This window comes from Vulpes vulpes, chromosome 4 (genome assembly GCF_048418805.1).
Source record: "Vulpes vulpes isolate BD-2025 chromosome 4, VulVul3, whole genome shotgun sequence".
Classification (NCBI taxonomy): Eukaryota; Metazoa; Chordata; class Mammalia; order Carnivora; family Canidae; genus Vulpes; species Vulpes vulpes.
Window position 1 is genome coordinate 63,912,195 of NC_132783.1, and position 20,214 is coordinate 63,932,408.

A 20,214-nucleotide genomic window follows, 5' to 3' on the forward strand; every position below is an offset into this window, starting at 1 on the left:
CATGTTTAGAGCCTTCAACTACTGACAACAGCTCATAGCTGAAACAAAGTCAAAGTTTCGATATCTCCGTGGCTGAAATCACACAATTACAAGATTTGTCTAAACTGCCTCAGGTTCTCTGAAATTATTAAGTAGGTTTGTCTTCAGCGCTATCCTAAGGCAGTTGTGCTCTAGGAACATGTCATTGTCACCTCGAAGCAGTCTTTTGCTTTTGTATTCTGTATGTCTAAAAAAAACATTTGCAATAATTTATAATTTAAAAAAAATCAGGGAAAAGAAAACTAGGTGCAGGAAGATTAAAACCCATTAACAAGGGATCCCTGGGTGGCGCAGCGGTTTGGCGCCTGCCTTTGACCCAGGGCGCGATCCTGGAGACCCGGGATCGAATCCCACGTCAGGCTCCTGGTGCATGGAGCCTGTTTCTCCCTCTGCCTGTGTCTCTGCCTCTCTCTCTCTCTCTCTCTGTGACTATCATAAATAAATAAAAATTAAAAAAAAAAAAATTAAAAAAAAAAAAAAAAAAAAACCATTAACAAGGGATCCCTGGGTGGCGCAGCGGTTTAGCGCCTGCCTTTGGCCCAGGGCGCAATCCTGGAGACCCGGGATCGAATCCCACGTCGGGCTCCCGGTGCATGGAGCCTGCTTCTCCCTCTGTCTATGTCTCTGCCTGTCTCTCTCTCTCTCTGTGACTATCATAAATAAATAAAAATTGAAAAAAAACCCCATTAACAAAAAGGGGGTGATCGGGAGGAGGGATAAGAAGCACTTAAAAAGTAGAGAATTACTGAAAAAATAGCAATGTCGTACAAAATCTAGCTCTGGCCTTCCTTGCAACAAGAAAAAGATGCAATTCTCTTGACCAGTAGTAGAAACTTTTGTTTGGGGTGCCTGGGTGGCTCAGTCGGTGAAGTGTCTGCACTCGGCTCAGGTCACGATCCCAGGGTCCTGGGGTCAAGCCCCATATCAGGGCTCTCACTCTGCCCCTTGCCCCGCCCCCCACTTGTCCTGTCTCTATCTCTCTCTTAAATAAACAGATTTAAAATAAAATAGATTAAAATAAAATAAAATAAAATAAAACAGATTTAAAATAAAATAAAAGATTTTATAAAAGAAGAAATTTCATTAGAAGAAAACATTTCCCTGTCCCTAAGCTGATAGTCAATTGTCCCAAGAGTGCTTGGATAAGGAGCATCAAATTAGCTAATGATGAACACATCCTACCTGGTAACAGCTTTACCACATATTCACTGGTGTTGCACAAGTGGCTATTCCTAAGGAATAAACACTCAACCATTCTCAAAAGTGTGGAATCAGAATCTTCGAGAGAGCATGCTAAAAAAATGAGTCCTAAGCCATAACTCCAGCCTACTCAATTAGAATCTCTGGATATAGGGCACCTGGGTGGCTCAGTGGTTGAATGTCTGCCTTTGGCTCAGGTCATGATCCCGGGATCCTGGGATCAAGTTCCGCATCAGGCTCCCTGAGGGGAGCCTGCTTCTCCCTCTACCTATGTCTGTCTCTCATGAACAAAATCTTTAAAAAAAAAAGAATCTCTGGATATAGAATCTGAGAATTTCTATTTCTATTTTATTTTTTTAAAGGCTTAAAACGTATTTTAATAAGTTGATGCTGCATTACTGCTCCATTTCTCAGAAAAACTCCAAAGGTACCAGGGACCAATCAAACATGGTACACCAATAAAAGAAATGCAAAGCATAACTACCTAAGATAGGTAAGGCTAAGAGCTACTGTCTGACCTTCAGCATACAGCAACCCTGTTCCCAAGATTGTACTAGGACTATCAAAAGCTGTGAACAGCATCATAGACATAAAAGGGCCATTCCTGGGTTGTCCTTACCCAGAAAAAAGATGGAGGCAACTTAACACAAGATTTTTTAAAGATACACTAAAATGAAAATCTCTAAGAGAAAGGTCTTCCTTAGAACATGAAGGGGTAATATACTGGATATAACAGAATCATATGTATGTTGTCTGTGACCTCTGTGGACATTTGCCTGAATTCCCACCTGTGAGTGAATGAAATGGGGCTAAGGTCATAGGGGGATGTTTGTTTTTGTGGTATATGTGGCAGTGTCTATGGGGTTGGAGGATATAAGAATGAGAAAGCAAAAAGAACAGGATGGACAAGAATGGAATGATCAAGATTAATGGGGGCTCTAACTGGATCCATTTTGCCATGGTTCCACACCTCCCCCCCCCCCAAGACCCTCAACAATCACATGAGACTTCAGGAATGCACCACACAGAATCAATTAGTTAAACGATATACCACACAGAACTGATTTGTTAAATATCGCCCCTCCCTTGCCTTCAGCCTCCAGTAAACTCCCTCAAAGTAGTACAGGCAAGGAAGACCTAACTATTGGGAGGAATCCCTAACACTTTTCCAGGGCAGAATTCTGGCTAGTCCAAAAAGGGTCCTGCTTTTAAGGGTTTTGGGGAAACTAGACATTGAAATTTTTATTAGTATCGGCGACGTTTGTTTGGAGCAAATTCAGCTCCAGGAGCTGCACAGTTGAATGCAGGAGGGTTCCACCAATTGCCCCAATTCCTTCCATTGTAGCAGCCTAGCCAAAGCGTTCAGTTATTGGTGGGGTCAATCCCAAGGTTCCATCTGGTATCATAGTGGCAGGTCCTGGAGGAGCTGGGGTACCAGCTGGCACTGGAGCAGGGGGCATGGCACCTCTATTGTTTATGCCCATAGCACCTCACATAGCCATCTGCCCCATCCGTATCTCCTGTTCTCTCACATCAGAGAATGTTCCCTTGAATCCTTCCTGCTGTCGCCGCATCATTTCTTCCCGTTGCCGCTGCATCTCTTCCTCTCGGCGCCTGCACTCCTCCTCTTGCCTGAGCTCCAGTTGCTTTTGTTTTTGCACTTCTTGGTTGTGCAGCTCTTCCATCCTCCTAAGTTCTTCTTGACGCCTCATCAAATCCTGTCTCATTAGCATGACCTGGTGCTCATGGCGAGCAGCCTCCATCTCCATCTCCAGCTTCTCATGAGTTTCCTTGATGTTGCAGTCCACTTGGTCCTGCTGCTGCTTCTCCATCTCAATCGGTGCCTCCCAGCGCATGGCATCCTCATACTCAGAGGAGCCAGGCTGTGCAAATCTGGGTGGCTGCTCTCGCTCCTTGTGAAATTGCTGATTCTTTATAACCAGTTTCTCTGGAAGTCCCTCTTCATCATCCAACTGGTCCATGGGCTCCACAGTCACAGGCCGAGGAAATGCGATTAGCAGGAAGGAGCCTTCGCTGTACCTGTCCAGAGCTTTCCGAGCAGCTGGCTTCCCTGAGAATTCAACAATGCCTTTTCCTGAGGGCCTTCCTCGATCATCCACGATGACTACAGCCCTCTCCACCTGGCCAAACACGGAAAAGGCTTCCTCCAGCAGTTCATTGGAAACATACTGAGGAAGGTTTCAGACTGTAAGGGATGCACTACGGCAGGCAAAGCGCACACGCAGCTGCTTTCCACAAAGTGACACGTTGTCCAATTCTACTTTGGCAATCTCCGCTAAGGTCGTGTTTCCAAGCAGATAAAGCCAAAGCCCTTATCCTTATGAATGAAGACTTCGTCTGCTTTCCCATATTTCTCAAATAGTTTCCTCATCTCCTCTTCAGTGATATCAGGAGGAAGACTGCCCACAAAGAGCCAGCTATGTTGGGTGAAGGTCTTCTCTCCTGGTTTCCTAAAATTCTTCAGGTCAATAGTCAAGCCTTCATTTTGGCTGCTGGCTTGTTGCCCATTTGCAGGTATTGCTGGCGGTGGTGGCTGCTGCTGTTGCTGCTGGTGGTGCTGCTGGTGGTGATGCTGATGATGCTTCCTTGGAGTATGGCTTTGCTTCTCCAAGTTAAAGGTTTTATTGCTCTGCATTTTTGCACCCCGCTACCGACTGTTCTCTCCTCAGAGTAACGGCGACACTACACGGCCTCTACCATCCCCGAGAATTTATATTTTTAACAAGTACCCCAGGCACACTGCATTAGACTTCCCTTCTTCAACAGATGTTATCTTGGCTAGGTTTCTAATTACAGTGAAATGACAACAATTTCAAACTAAGAGAAGGTATAATATATTGCTAATCCAAATATAAGGCACAGGGTTGAGAAGGATAAAGTTTAATTTATTAACAACCACACTTTCTGGCCCTGAGGGCTGTAAATTAATAGATTTTTAAATTTATACATAAATTTCCTGACAGATGACAATGAGTACCACACTCTAACAAAAATCAATATTCCATGATGATTTTCCTATAGATAGAAATGAAGTTGTTCTGAGAAAAGAGTTTTTTTTTTTTTTTTCTGATTCACAACAATAAGAACAGCAAAACCAATAATATCTAACATTTAAAAAGCTCTTACTTTCTACCAGGCATAGGTCTAAATGCTTTATATATATTAATTCACTGAATCCTCATAATGACCCTTCAAAGTAGAGGGCCATCCACATTAGTGCAAATGTGAGCTACAGAAATACCACTCAGGAGCAATCATTCTCTCTCAGGAAGCAATCCCACATCTGTCCAAAGCCTCAAACAAGTACACACTTGAGTACCAAATTTTTTGCATCTATAAATATGGAATGACCAGGGGCCTAAAACACTTGAAGTTACAAATTACCAAGTGCCTATCACTCCTATAATAAAATCTGCCACCAGTTTTAAGCAGGGCTACACACCAGTAATAAATAAGCTATAAAAAGCATCCTGAAATAATTAAATGCATTACTTAAGTTACACTATTTATGATTTTTCATCTGAATTCTATCATGTGTCTGTCAAAGACAACAACTTTGGGTGGTTTTTGTTTTTTTAAGATTTTATTCATTTATTAGAGAGAGAGAGAGAGACCACAAGCAGGGGGAGCAGCAGGCAGAGGGAGAGAAGCAGGCTCCCCCCTGAGCAAAGAGCCCTACATGGGGCTCCATCCCAGGACCCTGGGATCATCACCTAAGCCGAAGGCAGATGCTTAACCAACTGAGCCACCCAGGCACCCCAACAACTTTGGCTTTAACACAATGTTTAAATGTTCTTCTAGACAACAAGTAGTAACTTTAGCCATTTCTTCCATCAACTCTCAGAACATGAAAACATATCCTGTCATCACCACATTTAAACACACATATACATTTCTATTTGCTGTGGTAGGAGGACAAAAGCATGATTTATCTGAAAATTTCTCAAAGAACAGCACTGTTATACATATTTCATGTAGAAATTTGCTACCAAATAATTTGTGTTGACTCTGATTCTCAATATACGTATTAGTTCAATAAAAGCTGTGAAATACTTTAGAGGCACCTGGCTGGCTCAGTCCATAGAGCATGTGACTCTTGATCTCAGGGAAGTGAGTTCAGGCCCCACGTTGGGCACAGAGATCACTTAAAAAAAAAAAAAAAAACCTTGGGTAATATAACTCAACTCATTAATAATGTCAAAAACCTAAAGTGGATAAATAAATGCTACAAAAGCCTTAAAATGTTAAATAAACAACTTTCTTCTTTGGCAAAAAAAAAAAAAAAAAAAGTATAACAGTAACAGACTCAGATTTTCTTTATATGAGGGAATAAGAAACTCACATCTAAAATTAATAAAAAAGGGGCACTTAGGTGGCTCAGTTGGATAAGCATCTGACTCTTGGTTTCAGCTCAGGTTATGATCTCAGGGTCATGAGATCAAGGCCACTGGCATGGAGCCTACTCTCCCTCTGCCCCTGCCCCTCCCCCCCCCCCATCCCATATCACCCTCACTCACATGCACATGCTCTCTTAAAAAAAAATTAAATATAAAAATAAAATACATAAAATTAATCAAGACAAAGGATAGTGCAGAATTTTAATGGTATAAACAGGTTAAAACACCTAAAATTTTGCTGAAATAAGTCAGACAGAGAAAAACAAATATCATGACTTCACAAGGAATCTAAAAATTGAAATAAACCAAGCAGAAACAGACCCATAGAGAACTGATGGTTTCCTTGAAGGAAGGGGTATTTGGGGGGATGGGAAAGATGGCTGAAGGGGAGTGGGAGGTACAGGCTTCCAGTTATGGAATGAGCGAGTCATGGAGATGAAAGGTCAGGGTAGGGAATACAGTCAATGGTATTGTAGTAGCACTGTATTGTACGGTGACAAATGGTGGCTACACTTGCAGTGAGCATAGCATAACTACAGAGTTGTCCAATCACTCTGTTGTACACCTGTGCATGTCAACCACACTAAAAAAGGAAGACCTATCATTTTGAAGGACTATATGATTACCCATTTTAAAGAATAGAAGCATGCTACCTTAGGAGTAATCTTCAAAGACTATAAACCACGAAGTTAATTAGGACAAAGTTTTTCAATAATCTGGTTTATTGATTGGCTTACATAAACCATAAAAGAACTCTATTTGCCAACATAATATGAATCAAAATTTGAGTTTGGTTTTTTTTTTTGTTTATTTTTTTTATTTTTTATTTTTCAAAATTTGAGTTTGAAGTGTACATACTATTCTGTAAGAAAATGTTACTTTTTCGAGATACATGGTGAAGTATTTAGAGATGAAATGCTACTGTGCATATCATTTTGTTTAAAATGCTTAGGCAAAAAATTAAAAGTGATGAAGCAAATAAGGCAGAATGTTAGCAATGTTAAATTGACATACAAGTATATACAAGTATTCCTTATACTATTCTCTGCTCTATGTTTGAAACTTTTATAACAAGTACTAAAAAAATACACGTCCTCCTTAAACCTATTCTAATTCTAGGAATTAATATATATAAACAAATATAGCTGTGTCGACTAAAAATAGCCTAGAAACAACAACCAGCCCATCAGGAATTAACACCCCTAGAGGTCAGGTTATGGCCTCCAAATACTATTGGCCACTTAAAAAAAAAAAAAAAAAAAAAAGCAGGCCTTTGGAGAAATTGCCTTGTGAGATGTGGGCACCTGGGTGGCTCAACTGGTTAAGCGTCTCCTTCAGCTCAGACCATGATCTCAGGGGCCTGGGATTGAGTCCAGCATCCGGCTCCCTGCTCAGTGGGGAGTCCACTTCTCCCTCTCCTGCCTCTTTCTCCCTAATAAATAAATAAAATCTTTTTAAAAAAAAAAAAAAAAAGGACTCATAAATCAATCTGAAGGGATTCCTGCTGGCCAAATAAGGGACAATTTGAGCATCATTAAGGATAACAGCAATGGACTCAAACAGATCAAATATGCTTAAACCCATGACTTTATAAAGATTTTTAAAAATTCACTGGTTTTCTAAGTCAATTAATTCATCTTAATGAAGACTAATAAATAAAAGGAAAAAATCTAACATTTATCTCCTGCCTTTCAAGCACCCAATTATTTTGGAAAGCATGGAATTAACACAAATTTTCCACGATATAAGCTGTCCATCAGAAGAATGATAAAAGAAAATTATTAGAATTCTACCATTTTGACAACCCTTAATAATCCATATAAAAATGTTCATCAAGAGCTGCTAACATCACAAACAGTGATACTGCCAGACATTATGTGCCTCCTGACTGAAGTACACATCAACTAAAGAATATTCATACAAAAAAAAGAGAGACATCAAGCCTAAATCTAATAGACCCTATATAAAACTACGAATTTATAGGAAATGTACAGACAGAAGCACATGTTAACGACATCATGTGGATGTAATCAGAAGAATCCAAAACATGGGAAATTTTAGAAGACAAACACAATTTTTTCAAACCAAATGTAAGGAAGAAAAAAGGAATGTGGAAGATCAATCTAGGAAATCCCATATGCAGCCAACAGGAGTGCCAGAAAGAAAAAGCAGGAAAAATGGAAGGGTAAAAATTATCCAAGATAATCTTGGAAGAAAACATCTCATAACTGAAAAGATACATGTGACCTCAATTAAATAGGCTTAATCAAGAAAACACCTACAACCAATCAGTGAAAAAAACACCCACCAGCTGGACACTACTGCTTTTCATCGTAAGTCCTTAGGCACTATATTTTACCACACTCATATATTATTTTGATACTAAACAAACAAAAAAAGGAAACAGCAGCAAGGCTTCAAAGTTGGCCCAGAAGATTAGTGAGTGCTGTTACTAAATGAAACTATAAGAAAATATTGTTATATAAGTATATTAAAAACATCATCCAAGACCTAAAAAAAAAAAATCTGTTTTTTTTTTTTCTAAAGATTTTATTTATTTGAGAGACACAGATAGAGGGAGAGAGAGAGAACGTGTAAGCATGAGTAGGGTGAGAGTAGAGAGAGAAGCAGACTCCCACTGAGCAGGGACCAGTATCATGACCTGAGTTGAAGGCAAGTGCTCAACCGACTGAGCCATCCAGGCACCCTTTTTTTTTTCTTTCATCATGGGAATTATAATGGTCCTCTAAAACACAAGGAAAGTGGTGCCTGGGTGGCTTAGTCAGCTAAGCATCTGCCTTCAGCTCAGGTCATGATCTCAGGGTCCTGGGTATTGAGTCCCACATAGGTCTCCCTGCAGGGAGCCTGCTTCTCCCTCTGCCTATGTCTCTGCCCCTCTGTCTCTCATGAATAAATAAATAAAATCTTATAAATAAATAAATAAATAAATAAATAAATAAATAAATAAATAATATCTCCATAAGAACTTAGAAGAAATATGTTTCAACTATTATATTTAAAATTAACATTGTTACTACAGAATAAATGGAAACCAAAATACTGTAGGGCCATTTACTTTAGTCACTGTATATAGGTAGACAGTAATACCAGATTTGTTAGTATAAAAATATTACAAAACAATAACTAAGGGCAAAGAACCATGAAGACAATCACCCAAGAAGGAATAAAAATATAATGTATATATTGATTGATCTGCAGCAACTCCAAGTATATGGATACAATATCCAGTAATGAATATATAATTTTAAGCATATAAATGTATATTAATCAAAGATCTACTGATACTATTTAATTAAATCAGTTAACCATCACATGATACAAATTAATTTAGAAAAAGTGCTTCCTCACTCCTACATTAATAAAACAATTCTAATCAGACTCTTCAAATACAGTTATAACATGTTTGAAGTTAGCATCTGACTATATTCACTAAGGATGTTTTTAGAATACCTCACACAATTATCTAAGCTATATCAGTTTCCTATTGCTGCTATACAACCATACAAATTTTTTTTTAAGATTTTTTATTTATCTAGGAGAGACAGCAGAGTGAGCAAGGGAACTCAAGTAGCGGGAAGAGGGAGTGGCAGAGGGAGAGGGAGAAGTAGGCTCCCTGCTGAGCAGGGAACTGGACATAACTTAATCCCAGGACCCTGAAATCATGACCTGAGCCAAAGAAAAGATGCTTAACTGACTGAGCTGCCCAGGCACCCCCACAAATGTATTGTCCTACAGTTTTGGAGGTCAGAACTGAAGACAGGGTGCCTAAGTGGCTCAGTTGATTGAGCATCTGCCTTCAGCTCAGGTCATGATCTCAGGGTCCTGGGACCCAGCCCCATGGCAAGCTCCCTGCTCAGTGGGGAGTCTGCTTTTCTTTCTTCCACTATTCCCCCCCGCCCCCCCACTCATGCTCTCTGGGTGTTTCTCTCTCTCTCAAATGAATAAATAAAATCTTTAAAAGAGAAGAAAAAGAAGCCTGAGGACAGTCTCACTGAACTAAAATCAAGGTGTTGCAGAGCTGTGTTCCCTTTCAGAGATTACAGAGGAGAATTTGTTGCCTTGCATTCTCCAGCTTCTAGAGGCTGCACACTTTCTTTGGCTTGACCCCCATCCATCTTCAAAGCCCACACTGGCCAGTCGAAACTTTCCTTTTTTTTTTTTTTTTAATTTTTTTTTTTTTCGAAACTTTCTTAGAACACTCCATCCCTGCACTTCCCTCTTCTGCTTCTACTTCCAAGGATCCTCGGGATTACACTGAGCCCACCTGGATAATCTCCCTATCCTAAAGTCAGGTGATTAGCAACCCTAATTCTTCTTTGCCATGTACCTGAACATAATGCTTTCAAGTCTTGGGACATCTTTGTTCTAAGGGGAGGAAATAAAACAGATGAACATAGGGACAGGGAAGGAAAAATAAAATAAGATAAAAACATATGCCCATTACAGCATATCCTCTTCACTTAAACACTTTTTAAAATCTGCATATGGTGGCTCCTGGGTGGCACAGTTGGTTAAGCATCCAACTCTTGCTTTCAGCTCAGATCATAGTCTCAGGGTTGTGGGACCAAGCCCCACGTCAGCACAGTGTTCAGTACAGTCTGCTTGAGACTTTGATTTTATCTCCCTTTCCCTCTGCCCCTCCCCACCAAGCACATGCTCACACATACTTGCGCTCTCTCTCTGAAATAAATATTTTTTTAATTAAAATTAAAAAATGAAAAAAAAAACCTGGATATGATACTATGCATACCAAGAAACCTGAACATGATCTCAGGAAATTAAATTTCCAACCCAAGCCATTTGCAAAACATTACAATTGCTTTCCTTCTTTTTTAAGTAAATTTTTAAAATGTAGTGTTAGCTACAACAATAGCTAATACTATGTGCCGATAACTAGTCTAAATGCTTCAAACACCTTCATTTATTTATTTATCACAACAGCCCTACAACATCCAGTGAAACAGCCCCAGGAGTAATTACTAAATCTGTGTTCAATTTCTTTGCATCTTTGTACTAATTTCATCTGTTGACTTCTAAAAGAAATTCAAAGTAGCACCAATTGAGGTAAAGTAATAGAGAATGTCCCATATGATGAGATAATTAATAGAGTAAATACACAGAAGCTCTTTCTTTGCAGAACTATAATTTGAGGGGGAAAACTTGCCTGATAATAAATATATGTAGGAAATGTCAAACTAACAGGCAATTTAATAAGTGAAAATAATATGTACTACTTCATATTCCCTAAATTACCATGAAATAGCTTCTATCTGTATTACTGAATTTATGATGTGCTACTCCAATCTGCCTTTAGAAAGTGGGATTTATGCCCACCATCTGCTGAGAATACTAGCTTCTGGCAATTAGCCCTCAACTATGAGCCCACTTCTAAGAACTGTCTCCACTAAAAAATAGTGCCTGGCATCCCCTTTCCACTAAAAAAAAGTGCCTGGCATCCCCTTTCCACGATAGATCATCACAGGTATAAATGCCCAGCCCCTCTTCTCAGGAAAATCTCTGAAGGGCCACCCTGTCTTCAGAATTGCCCACAGGTCAGTTGAAACTTTTGTTCAGACTGTATCACAGGGGCACCTGGCTGGCTCAGTCAATGAAGCATGCAACTTTTCTTTTTTCTTTTTAATTCAAGTTAGTTAACATATAGTATTACTTGTTCCAGGCATAGAATTTAGTGATTCATCAGTTGCATATACCACCATTTCATCAAGTGCCCTCCTTAATGCCCATCTCCCAATTACCCATCCCACCAACCATCTCTCCTCCAGCAACCCTCAGTTTGTTCCCTATAGTTAAGAGTCTTTTATGGTTTCCCTCCCTCTCTGTTTTTATCTTACGTTATCTGTTTTTCCTTCCCTTCTGCTACATTCATCTGTTTTATTAAATTTCACATGAGTGAAGTCATATGGTATTCATCTTTCTCTAATTTTGCTTAGCTTAATACACTCTGATTCAATCCACATGATTGTAAATGGCAAGATTTCATTCTTTTTGATGGCTGAGTAATATTCCAGTGTGTATATGTGTGTGCCCTTCTTTATCCATTCCTGCATGAATGGACATTTGGGCTCTTTCCATAGTTAGACTATTGAGGACATTGCTGCTATAAACACTGGGGTGTGTATACCCCTTCAAATCACTATCTTTGTTCCCTTTGGATAAATACCTAGTAGTGCAATTGCTGGATGTAGGGTAGTTCTAGTTTTAACTTTTTGAGGAACCTCTATATGAGCATGCAACTCTTGATCTCAGGGTTGTAATTTCAAGCCCCATGTTGGGTGTAGAGATTACTTAAAAGTAAAAACTTAAAAAAATAAAAAATAAAAAGCTTCCGCAGAGAGAAGGAAACAAAGGTAATCTAGATATTTGCAAATGGAAAAGATATTTGCAAATGGAAAAGATATTTGCAAATGACATATCTGATAAAGGGTTAGTTTAAAAATGGGCAGAAGACACAAATAGACATTTCTCCAAAGAAGACATTCCAATGACCAACAGACCCATGAAAAGATGTTCAACACCCCTTGACATCAGGGAAATACAAATCACAACCACATTGCAATATCACCTCACACCTGTTGGAATGACTAACATCAAAACATAAGAAACAAGTGTTGGTGAGGATGTGGAGAAAAATGAACCCTCATGTACTTACTGTCGGTGGGAATGCCAAATGGTGCAGCCACTGTGGAAAATAGTATGGGAGGTTCCTCAAAAAGTTAAAAATAGACCTACCCTATGATCCAGTAATTCCACTACTGGGTATTTATCCAAAGAATACAAAACCATTAATTCAAAAAGATATGAGCATCCTTATATTTACTGCAGCATTATTTACAATAGCCAAATTATGGAAGCAGCCCAAGTGTCCATCAGTTGACAAATGAATAAAAAAGAGGTAGTAGTACACACACACACACACACACACACACACACACACACACACACAATGGAATATTACTCAGCCATAAAAAAGAATGAAATCTTGCCATTTGCAACAACATGGATGGCTAGTGAGTAAATTGCTAAGTGAAGTAAGTCAGAGAAGACAAATACCATATGATTTTGCTACTATGTGGAATTTAAGGAACAAAACAAAGGAGTAAAGGGGGGGGAGAGAGAGAGATAAACCAAGAAACAGACTCTTAACCAAGGAGAACAATCTGATGGTTATCAGAAGGGAGATGGGTGGGGGGGATGGGTAAACTACATGAAGGAGATTAAGAATACACTTATCTTGACAAGCACTGAGTAATACATAGGATTGTTGAATCACTATATGGTACGCTTGAAACCAACATAACAATATATGTAAACTATACTGAAATTAAAATAATAAATTTAAAAATAACACAATGATATTGTCTAAAAGAAAAAAAAACCCTCTGTAACTATGTATGGTGATGGATGTTAATTAGACCTATCTTGGGATCATTTTGCAATATATACAAATATCAAGTTATTATTTTGTATACCTGAAACTAATATACTGTCATATGTCAATTATATCTCAATTAAAAAATGTAAACAAAATGATGCTACAGGGGGGTGCCTGGGTGGCTCAGTCAGTTAAGCATCTGCCTTTGGCTCAGGTCATGATCCTAGGGTCCTGGAGTAGAGCCCTGCATCAGGCTCCCTGCTCAATGGAGAATCTGCTTCTGTCTCTCCCTCAGCCCCTCCCCCCATTCATGCACCTGCTCTCTCTCTTTCTCTCTCAAATAAATAAAATCCTAAAAAAAAACTATAAAAAAACCCATAAATGTGTACCAAATAATACATGAAAAAAGATATCACAAAATCATATGCATATCAATTTAAACTGCTTTACTTACATATACACAGGGATTAGTGACAAAAGAAATTTCCAAAAATTCTTAGATTATTAGTTACTGTTTAAAGTTTACTCACAAGATATTTTAAGGTTAAATATAAAATAGGAACACTAAAAAATTAGATAAGTGTAAAATTCAATAAAACCATAGAATACCACAGGATATTATTACCCAAACACAGTAATTGCATACAGGAAGCATCTATAAATTGGTTGTTAGTTTCTTCAAAATCATTGTTACAAAGCACTACAAAGAAACTCTAAAATAAATAAATACATACACGCACACACACACACAATTATAAATTACCTGCCACAGGAGGGACAATACCAGAAAATCGCACTGTTGCATGTTCTCCATTAACTTCAACTCGTCGACCAATGACATCTGATGTCAAAGTGTCATTCATTATCATGTAGCCAGAATCCAAATATGAGATCTATGAAGAAAATTTAAAAATTGACAAGGATTAATAAAGTCCTTTTAAAAAAAAAATGTTTTTTTCAGGCAGCCCAGGTGGCTCAGCGGTTTAGCGCCGCCTTCAGCCCAGGGTGTAATCCTGGAGAGCCGGCATCAAGTCCCATGTCAGGCTCCCCCGTGGAGCCTGCTTCTCCCTCTGCCTGTGTCTCTGCCTCTCTCCCTCTCAATCTGTGTCTCTCATGAATAAATAAATAAATAAAATCTTTTTAAAAAAATGTTTTTTTTTTCACTTCACTGAGACATCTTTGAGGTCAACACTCCTGGCCAACTTAGCCTTCATATTTTGGTGAAGAGAAGGGCCTATAGGTATAGGTGCCTATAGGCATCAAATATTCACATAATTTGATTTTACTTTACTTTCTAATTGTATTTTGATAACATATTTTTTAAATGTTGCTTAACTCCAGTTAGCTCACATCACATAATTTGTCTATTCTGCCATTTACTGAAGGGTCTGAGAAGGAGAGAATAGAAAAGAGGGAGATAAAAATGATAGAGAATAGGGAAAGAAAACAGGCATATTGGCATTGTTATTTCTTCAGGAAGGGAGAAAAACTCAAACTCATAGATAAGGAAACAACACATATAATGAACAATAAATAATAAATTAAACTCTAGAGGCACCGGGCTAGCTCAGTTGGTGGAGCATGCAGTTCTTGATCTTGGGGTTGTGAGCTCAAGCTCCACGTTGGGCATAAAGCCTACAAAAAAAATTAAACTCTAATAAAAATATAGAACCCTAAAATTAAAGAGAAAGAGGAGGTCTTAAAGGGAGACTGAGTGAAAAGTATCCCCAATCTAGGGATGATAACTACGTCCAACCCTTAATTCATAGGAAAGCAGAAGACTCAGGAACATGCCAAATGACATTCCCAGGGTGTGGCTCCCCAAATCTAGACAGTGGGGAACCCTACTGTCAAATAAGTCTGTTTCTTCAACAAACAAAACACATCGAGGGAGAACAAACAGATTAAAAGAAACTTAAGAAATATGTCAATTAATTGCAATATATGGACTTTATGTGGATTCCAATTTTTAAAAACTATAAATGACTTTAAAGTAAAAGAAATTATGAGAATATTTAAAATTTGAACACCGACTAGATTTTATATTAAAGAATAACTGTTGAGGGCAGCCTGGGTGGCTCAGCGGTTTAGCGCCGCCCTCAGCCCAGGGCCTGATCCTGGAGACCCGGGATCGAGTCCCACGTCAGGCTCCCTGCATGGAGCCTGCTTCTCCCTCTCCCTGTGTCTCTGCCTCTCTTTCTCTGTGTCTCTCATGAATAAATAAATAAAATCTTAAAAAAAATAAAGAATAACTGTTGGGACACCTGGGTGGCTTAGCAGTTGGGTGTCTGCCTTCAGCTCAGGGCATGATCCAGGAGTTCTGGGATCGAGGCCCTCATCGATCCCTGCGAGGAGCCTGCTTCTCTCCTTATGTCTCTGCCTCTCTCTGTGTGTCTTTCATGAATAAATAAATAAAAATCAATTTTAAAAAGATTCAATGAAATCCTTTTCAAAATACAAATCATATTTTTCATAGATCTAGAACAAATAATCCTAAAATTTGTATGGAACCACAAAAGACCCCAAATACCCAAACCAATCTTGAGAAAGACAAGCCTGGAGGTATCACAATCCCAGATTTTGAGTTATACTACAAAGCTGTACTAATCAAAACAATGTGGTACTGGCACAAAAAGAGTTCAATAGAACGGAATCAAGAGCTCAGAAATAAACCCACCCTTCTATGGTCAATTAATTTATGACAAAAGATGCAAGAGTATATAATGTCTCTTCAACAAATGGTGTTGGGAAAACTGGACAGCTACATGCATGAATGAAACTGAGCTACATTTTTATACCATACCCAAAAATAAACTCAAAATAGATTAGACTTAATTGAGTCCTGAAACCAAAAACTCCTAGAAGAAAACATGGGCAGTAATTTCTTAGACATTGGCCTTAGCAACATTTTTCTAGATATGTCTCCTGAGCCTAGGGAAACAAATACAAAAATAAACTATTGGGACTTTATCAAAATAAAAAGTTTCTGCACAGTGAAGGAAACAATCAACAAACCAAAGGCAACCTACTGAATAGAAGATATTTGCAAATGACATATCTGATAAGATAAATAATAGAGAATTTATATAACCCAACACCAAAAATACAAATAATCCAATTAAAATGGGCAAAGGACCTGAATAAATATTTTTCCAAAGAAGATATACAAATGACCAATAGACACATGAAAGGATGCTCAACATCACTCATCATCCAGGAAATATAAACCAAAACCACCATGAGATATCACCTTATACCTGTTAGAATGACTAGTATCACAAAGATAAGAAATAACAAGTATCGGTAAGGACGTGAAGAAAAAGGAACTCTCATGCACTGCTGGTGTGAATGTAAACTGGTGCAGCCACTGTAGAAAACAGTATGGAGGTTCCTCAAAAGATTAAAAATAAATACTGTATGATTCAGCAATTCCAGTACTGGGTATTTACCCAAAGAAAATGAAAATACTAATAATTTGAAGGGATGTTTGTGTGTGGGAAACAAAGGCAACAGAAAAATTAAATTTCCTTACTACTTATATAGCCCATTGACAGGTCCTTGAAATAGGTCCTTGAAATAGAGTGGCATTCCTCTAGGGACTCAGCTGCCTCAATGCTGACACTTAAAGGCAAAAGGCAATCTTAGCCTGACCCCCAGGTAAGTCTACTTTAACATATAAAAATTCCTTTGGAAACTTCCTTTATCTCTTCCCTCCCATATTGGCTATCATCCCCCAAGAATATGACCCACCAATATACATCTGAAGGGCCTCATGACTAAGGTTTTACTAAACAGTAATAAATGAGCTTTTTCTAACAGCAGCTAGCCCCCTCAAGGTCCTGGAAACCTTAAAGACTTATGTTATCCTAACCCCCTCCCAATCTGGAAGTACATAATCAGCCACCCCCCATGATCCCAATGCAGCTCTTTCTGCCCAGCGGTCCTGTCTCCGTGCTTTAATAAAACCATGTTTGCACCAAAGACGTCTCAAGAATTCTTTCTTGGCCATTAGCTTTGAACCATTGGCTGGAAAAGACCAATGCCATACAATTTTACTCATATGTGGAATCTACAAAAAAAAAAAAAAAAAAAAAAAGAACAAATGAATAAACAAAAAGCAGAAGCATACCTTAAATACAGAGAACTGATGTTTGCCAGGGCTGAGGGGGTTGAGGGTATGGGCAAAATGTGAGATATAGGCTTCCAGTTATGGAATTAGGAGTCACAGGGATATAAGGCACAGCACAGGGAATATAGTCAATGATATCATAATAGCATTTAGTGGTGACAGACAGTAGCTTCACTTGCAGTGAGCACAGCATAACACATAGAGAAACTGAATCACTATGGTATATATCTGAAGCTAATATACAAAAAATAAAAACAATTTTAAAAAATAATAAAGATTCAAATGTAAAAAAATTTAAACGTTTAAATTTAATTATAATTTTGCTTAAAGTTGTCACTAGTTTTAAATGCCTTTTTCAATTTTCATTAAGATGTAAATAGAATTTTCTTACAACTGAAATAGATACATAATATCTGTTCTACTTTATTTATTTTAAAAGATTTTATTTATTTATTCGTGAGAGACACAGCGAGAGACAGAGAGACAGAGAGAAAGAGAGAGAGCGGCAGAGACACAGGCAGAGGGAGAAACAGGTTCCATGCAGGGAACCTGACCTGGGACTCTAGGGTCTCCAGGATCATGCCCTGGGCTGAAGGCGACACTAAACCGCTGAGCTACCCAGGCTGCCCTACTTCTTTTATAAACATTTTCTGTATACCACAGAATCACCACATTAATCTCTTCAATGTTGACCTATGGATACCACAACTTACCTAATCATTTCTCTATTGCTATATGTTTCCATTGTTTACTATCCCAAAGAAAACAGTTAAAAACACCTTTCATTTTTAAGTTATTCTTGTCCTTTGAAGTATCTCCTTGGGAAAAACTGAGACATTCCAAGTGAACTAATATATTTAAGATTTGAGAAAGCCATGGCCAAACCATCCATTCATCAAAAAAAGGTTACATACTGACACTGACACTAAGAGAAAATCAACTCGTTTACTTGTTCCTATAGTCATAAATTCTCATGAAGAACTTTCAAATCAGGTCTTCTCTATCCTATTCTTGTACAGCTAACTTATTTTTAAAGCAATCTCTATACCCAATTGGGGTTTGAACTCACAACCCCAAGATCAAGAGTTGTACACTCTACTATTGAGCCAGGTGCCCCCTGCATAACTAATTATTGAGGTAGGACTTAATACATCATAACATGATGTGTAAATGTAGGACTCTACATTTATATATATTACACATTGAACAATCCAACATTAGTTACTTCTCCCAGTTCTGTCCTATCCATTTTTTTCTAAGATCAAAGACAATATATGTCTGTGTTACATACATATGACATATATATATATATATCCATATATATATATATATATAAAACCCCTGACCAAAGACAGAACCCATACAAATTGTAGGTAAAATGTTATTTTAGTTAAAAGTCCTCCTATTATCCAGTTCACATGCAAGAACATCATGAACTTTGTGAAATGCTCTCCTGAAATCCAACCCCACCATCAGTCCCAGAATATACTGTCAGTCAGAGGCATGGGATAAGGGAAGACATATCCTCTTTTACTTACACACCTGAGTTGTAGGAATATATTTGAAAGGAATAGTTATTTGTTCTATTAATGATAATGAGGAGGGGCGGAAAGGAAAGTTGATGAAAAGAGAAAGGAAATAATGCACTGTTCTCTGCAAGTTTCCCTGGCCTGCCAGGGAATTACAATCCAAACCAACAAAAAAGTAAATTTAGCCAAGACTCACTAAACTCTTCCTAGCTCCTTAGGATCACTTCTAAATGTTCACAAAACATCTTTCCTAGAAGTTCTAGTTCCCCTTGTTCATTATTCTGTAAAGGTTATGAACAGGAATTTTTACAATCATATTTGCCAGTTGTTTCATAAATTTCTAGATGTAATTTCTCCTGGAATACAGACTAATTTAAAGATTTACTTATGTATTTGAGAGAGGCTGCAAGTACACACATAAGTGGGGGAGGGGACAGAGAGAGAGGGCCAAGCAGACTCCTTGCTGAACTGGTAGCCTGTCATGGATCCAGGGCTCCATCCCAGGACCCCAAAATCATGACCCAGACGGAAGGCAGATGCTTAACAAACTGAGTCACACAGGCGCCCCTAGAATAGACGAATTCAAAATGGCCAAATACTATCTTATGTCTTTTTATCTTCAACATGCTTTTAACCAGACTTTTTTTTTTAATTTTTTTTAATTTTTTTTTTTAATTTTTATTTATTCATGATAGTCACAGAGAGAGAGAGAGGCAGAGAGAGAAGCAGAGGGAGAAGCAGGCTCCATGCACTGGGAGCCCGACGTGGGACTGGATCCCGGATCTCCAGGATCGCGCCCTGGGCCAAAGGCAGGCGCTAAACCGCTGCGCCACCCAGGGATCCCCAGACTTTTTTTTTTTTTTTTTTTTGACAAGACAGGAAATCATTCTCCATAGAAATGACAAAAGATAAGAAACTGAATCAATCTGCCACTTTTCTGTCATCTCTTATGCTACATTAAATATATTTTTAAGACGGGCACTTGATGGGATGAGCACTGGGCATCATACTACATGTTGGCAAACAGAATTTAAACAACAAATTTAAAAAAATATTTTTAAAAGATGAAGCAAAGGTGGCAAGATATTAACAATCATTAAACAAAGGCAGTGAGTATCTGGGTGTTTCCTATGTTCCAAAATATTCAGGATTTAAGTTAAAAGACATATACTATTAGACCCAAGGAGTAGACTTTCTTGTACTACTTTTTAGTCTAAATCAATTCTAAAAGCTTTTTTTCCCATCTTCACATTTTTTCACAAGTTGATTTCAAGGCACAACCTTACTGATATTTTTCTTAAGTCCATTCAAGTGTCTGAAAGTCACTAGTTAAATGGTCTCTTTCCATTTTAGTCATCCTCGTATTTTTCTAGGCCTATCTTTCTCACTTAATTTTTTAAATAGATGATACTCAAAAGTATAAAAGGGAATATAGTGAAAGCTTCCCTTCCACTCCTGCTTGTCATTATCTTTTCCCATTGGCAA

General features: G+C 38.2%; 1 protein-coding gene and 1 pseudogene across 8 annotated transcripts in view; both read right to left on the reverse strand.

Moving 5' to 3' along the window:
* TBCE (tubulin folding cofactor E) overlaps positions 1–20,214 on the reverse strand; it is a 110,993-nt gene that overhangs the window by 47,265 nt on the left and 43,514 nt on the right. For all 8 annotated transcript variants that reach the window (XR_012001061.1, XM_026008719.2, XM_072755928.1 and 5 more), the window contains one exon: positions 13,835–13,964. Coding sequence is in view for 7 of the 8 variants with exons in the window: in XM_026008719.2 (XP_025864504.1) it covers positions 13,835–13,940 (106 nt within the window). In the remaining variant the exon portion in view is untranslated. The remainder of the gene's footprint in view (positions 1–13,834; positions 13,965–20,214) is intronic.
* LOC112927366 (non-POU domain-containing octamer-binding protein pseudogene) lies at positions 1,769–3,957 on the reverse strand (annotated as a pseudogene).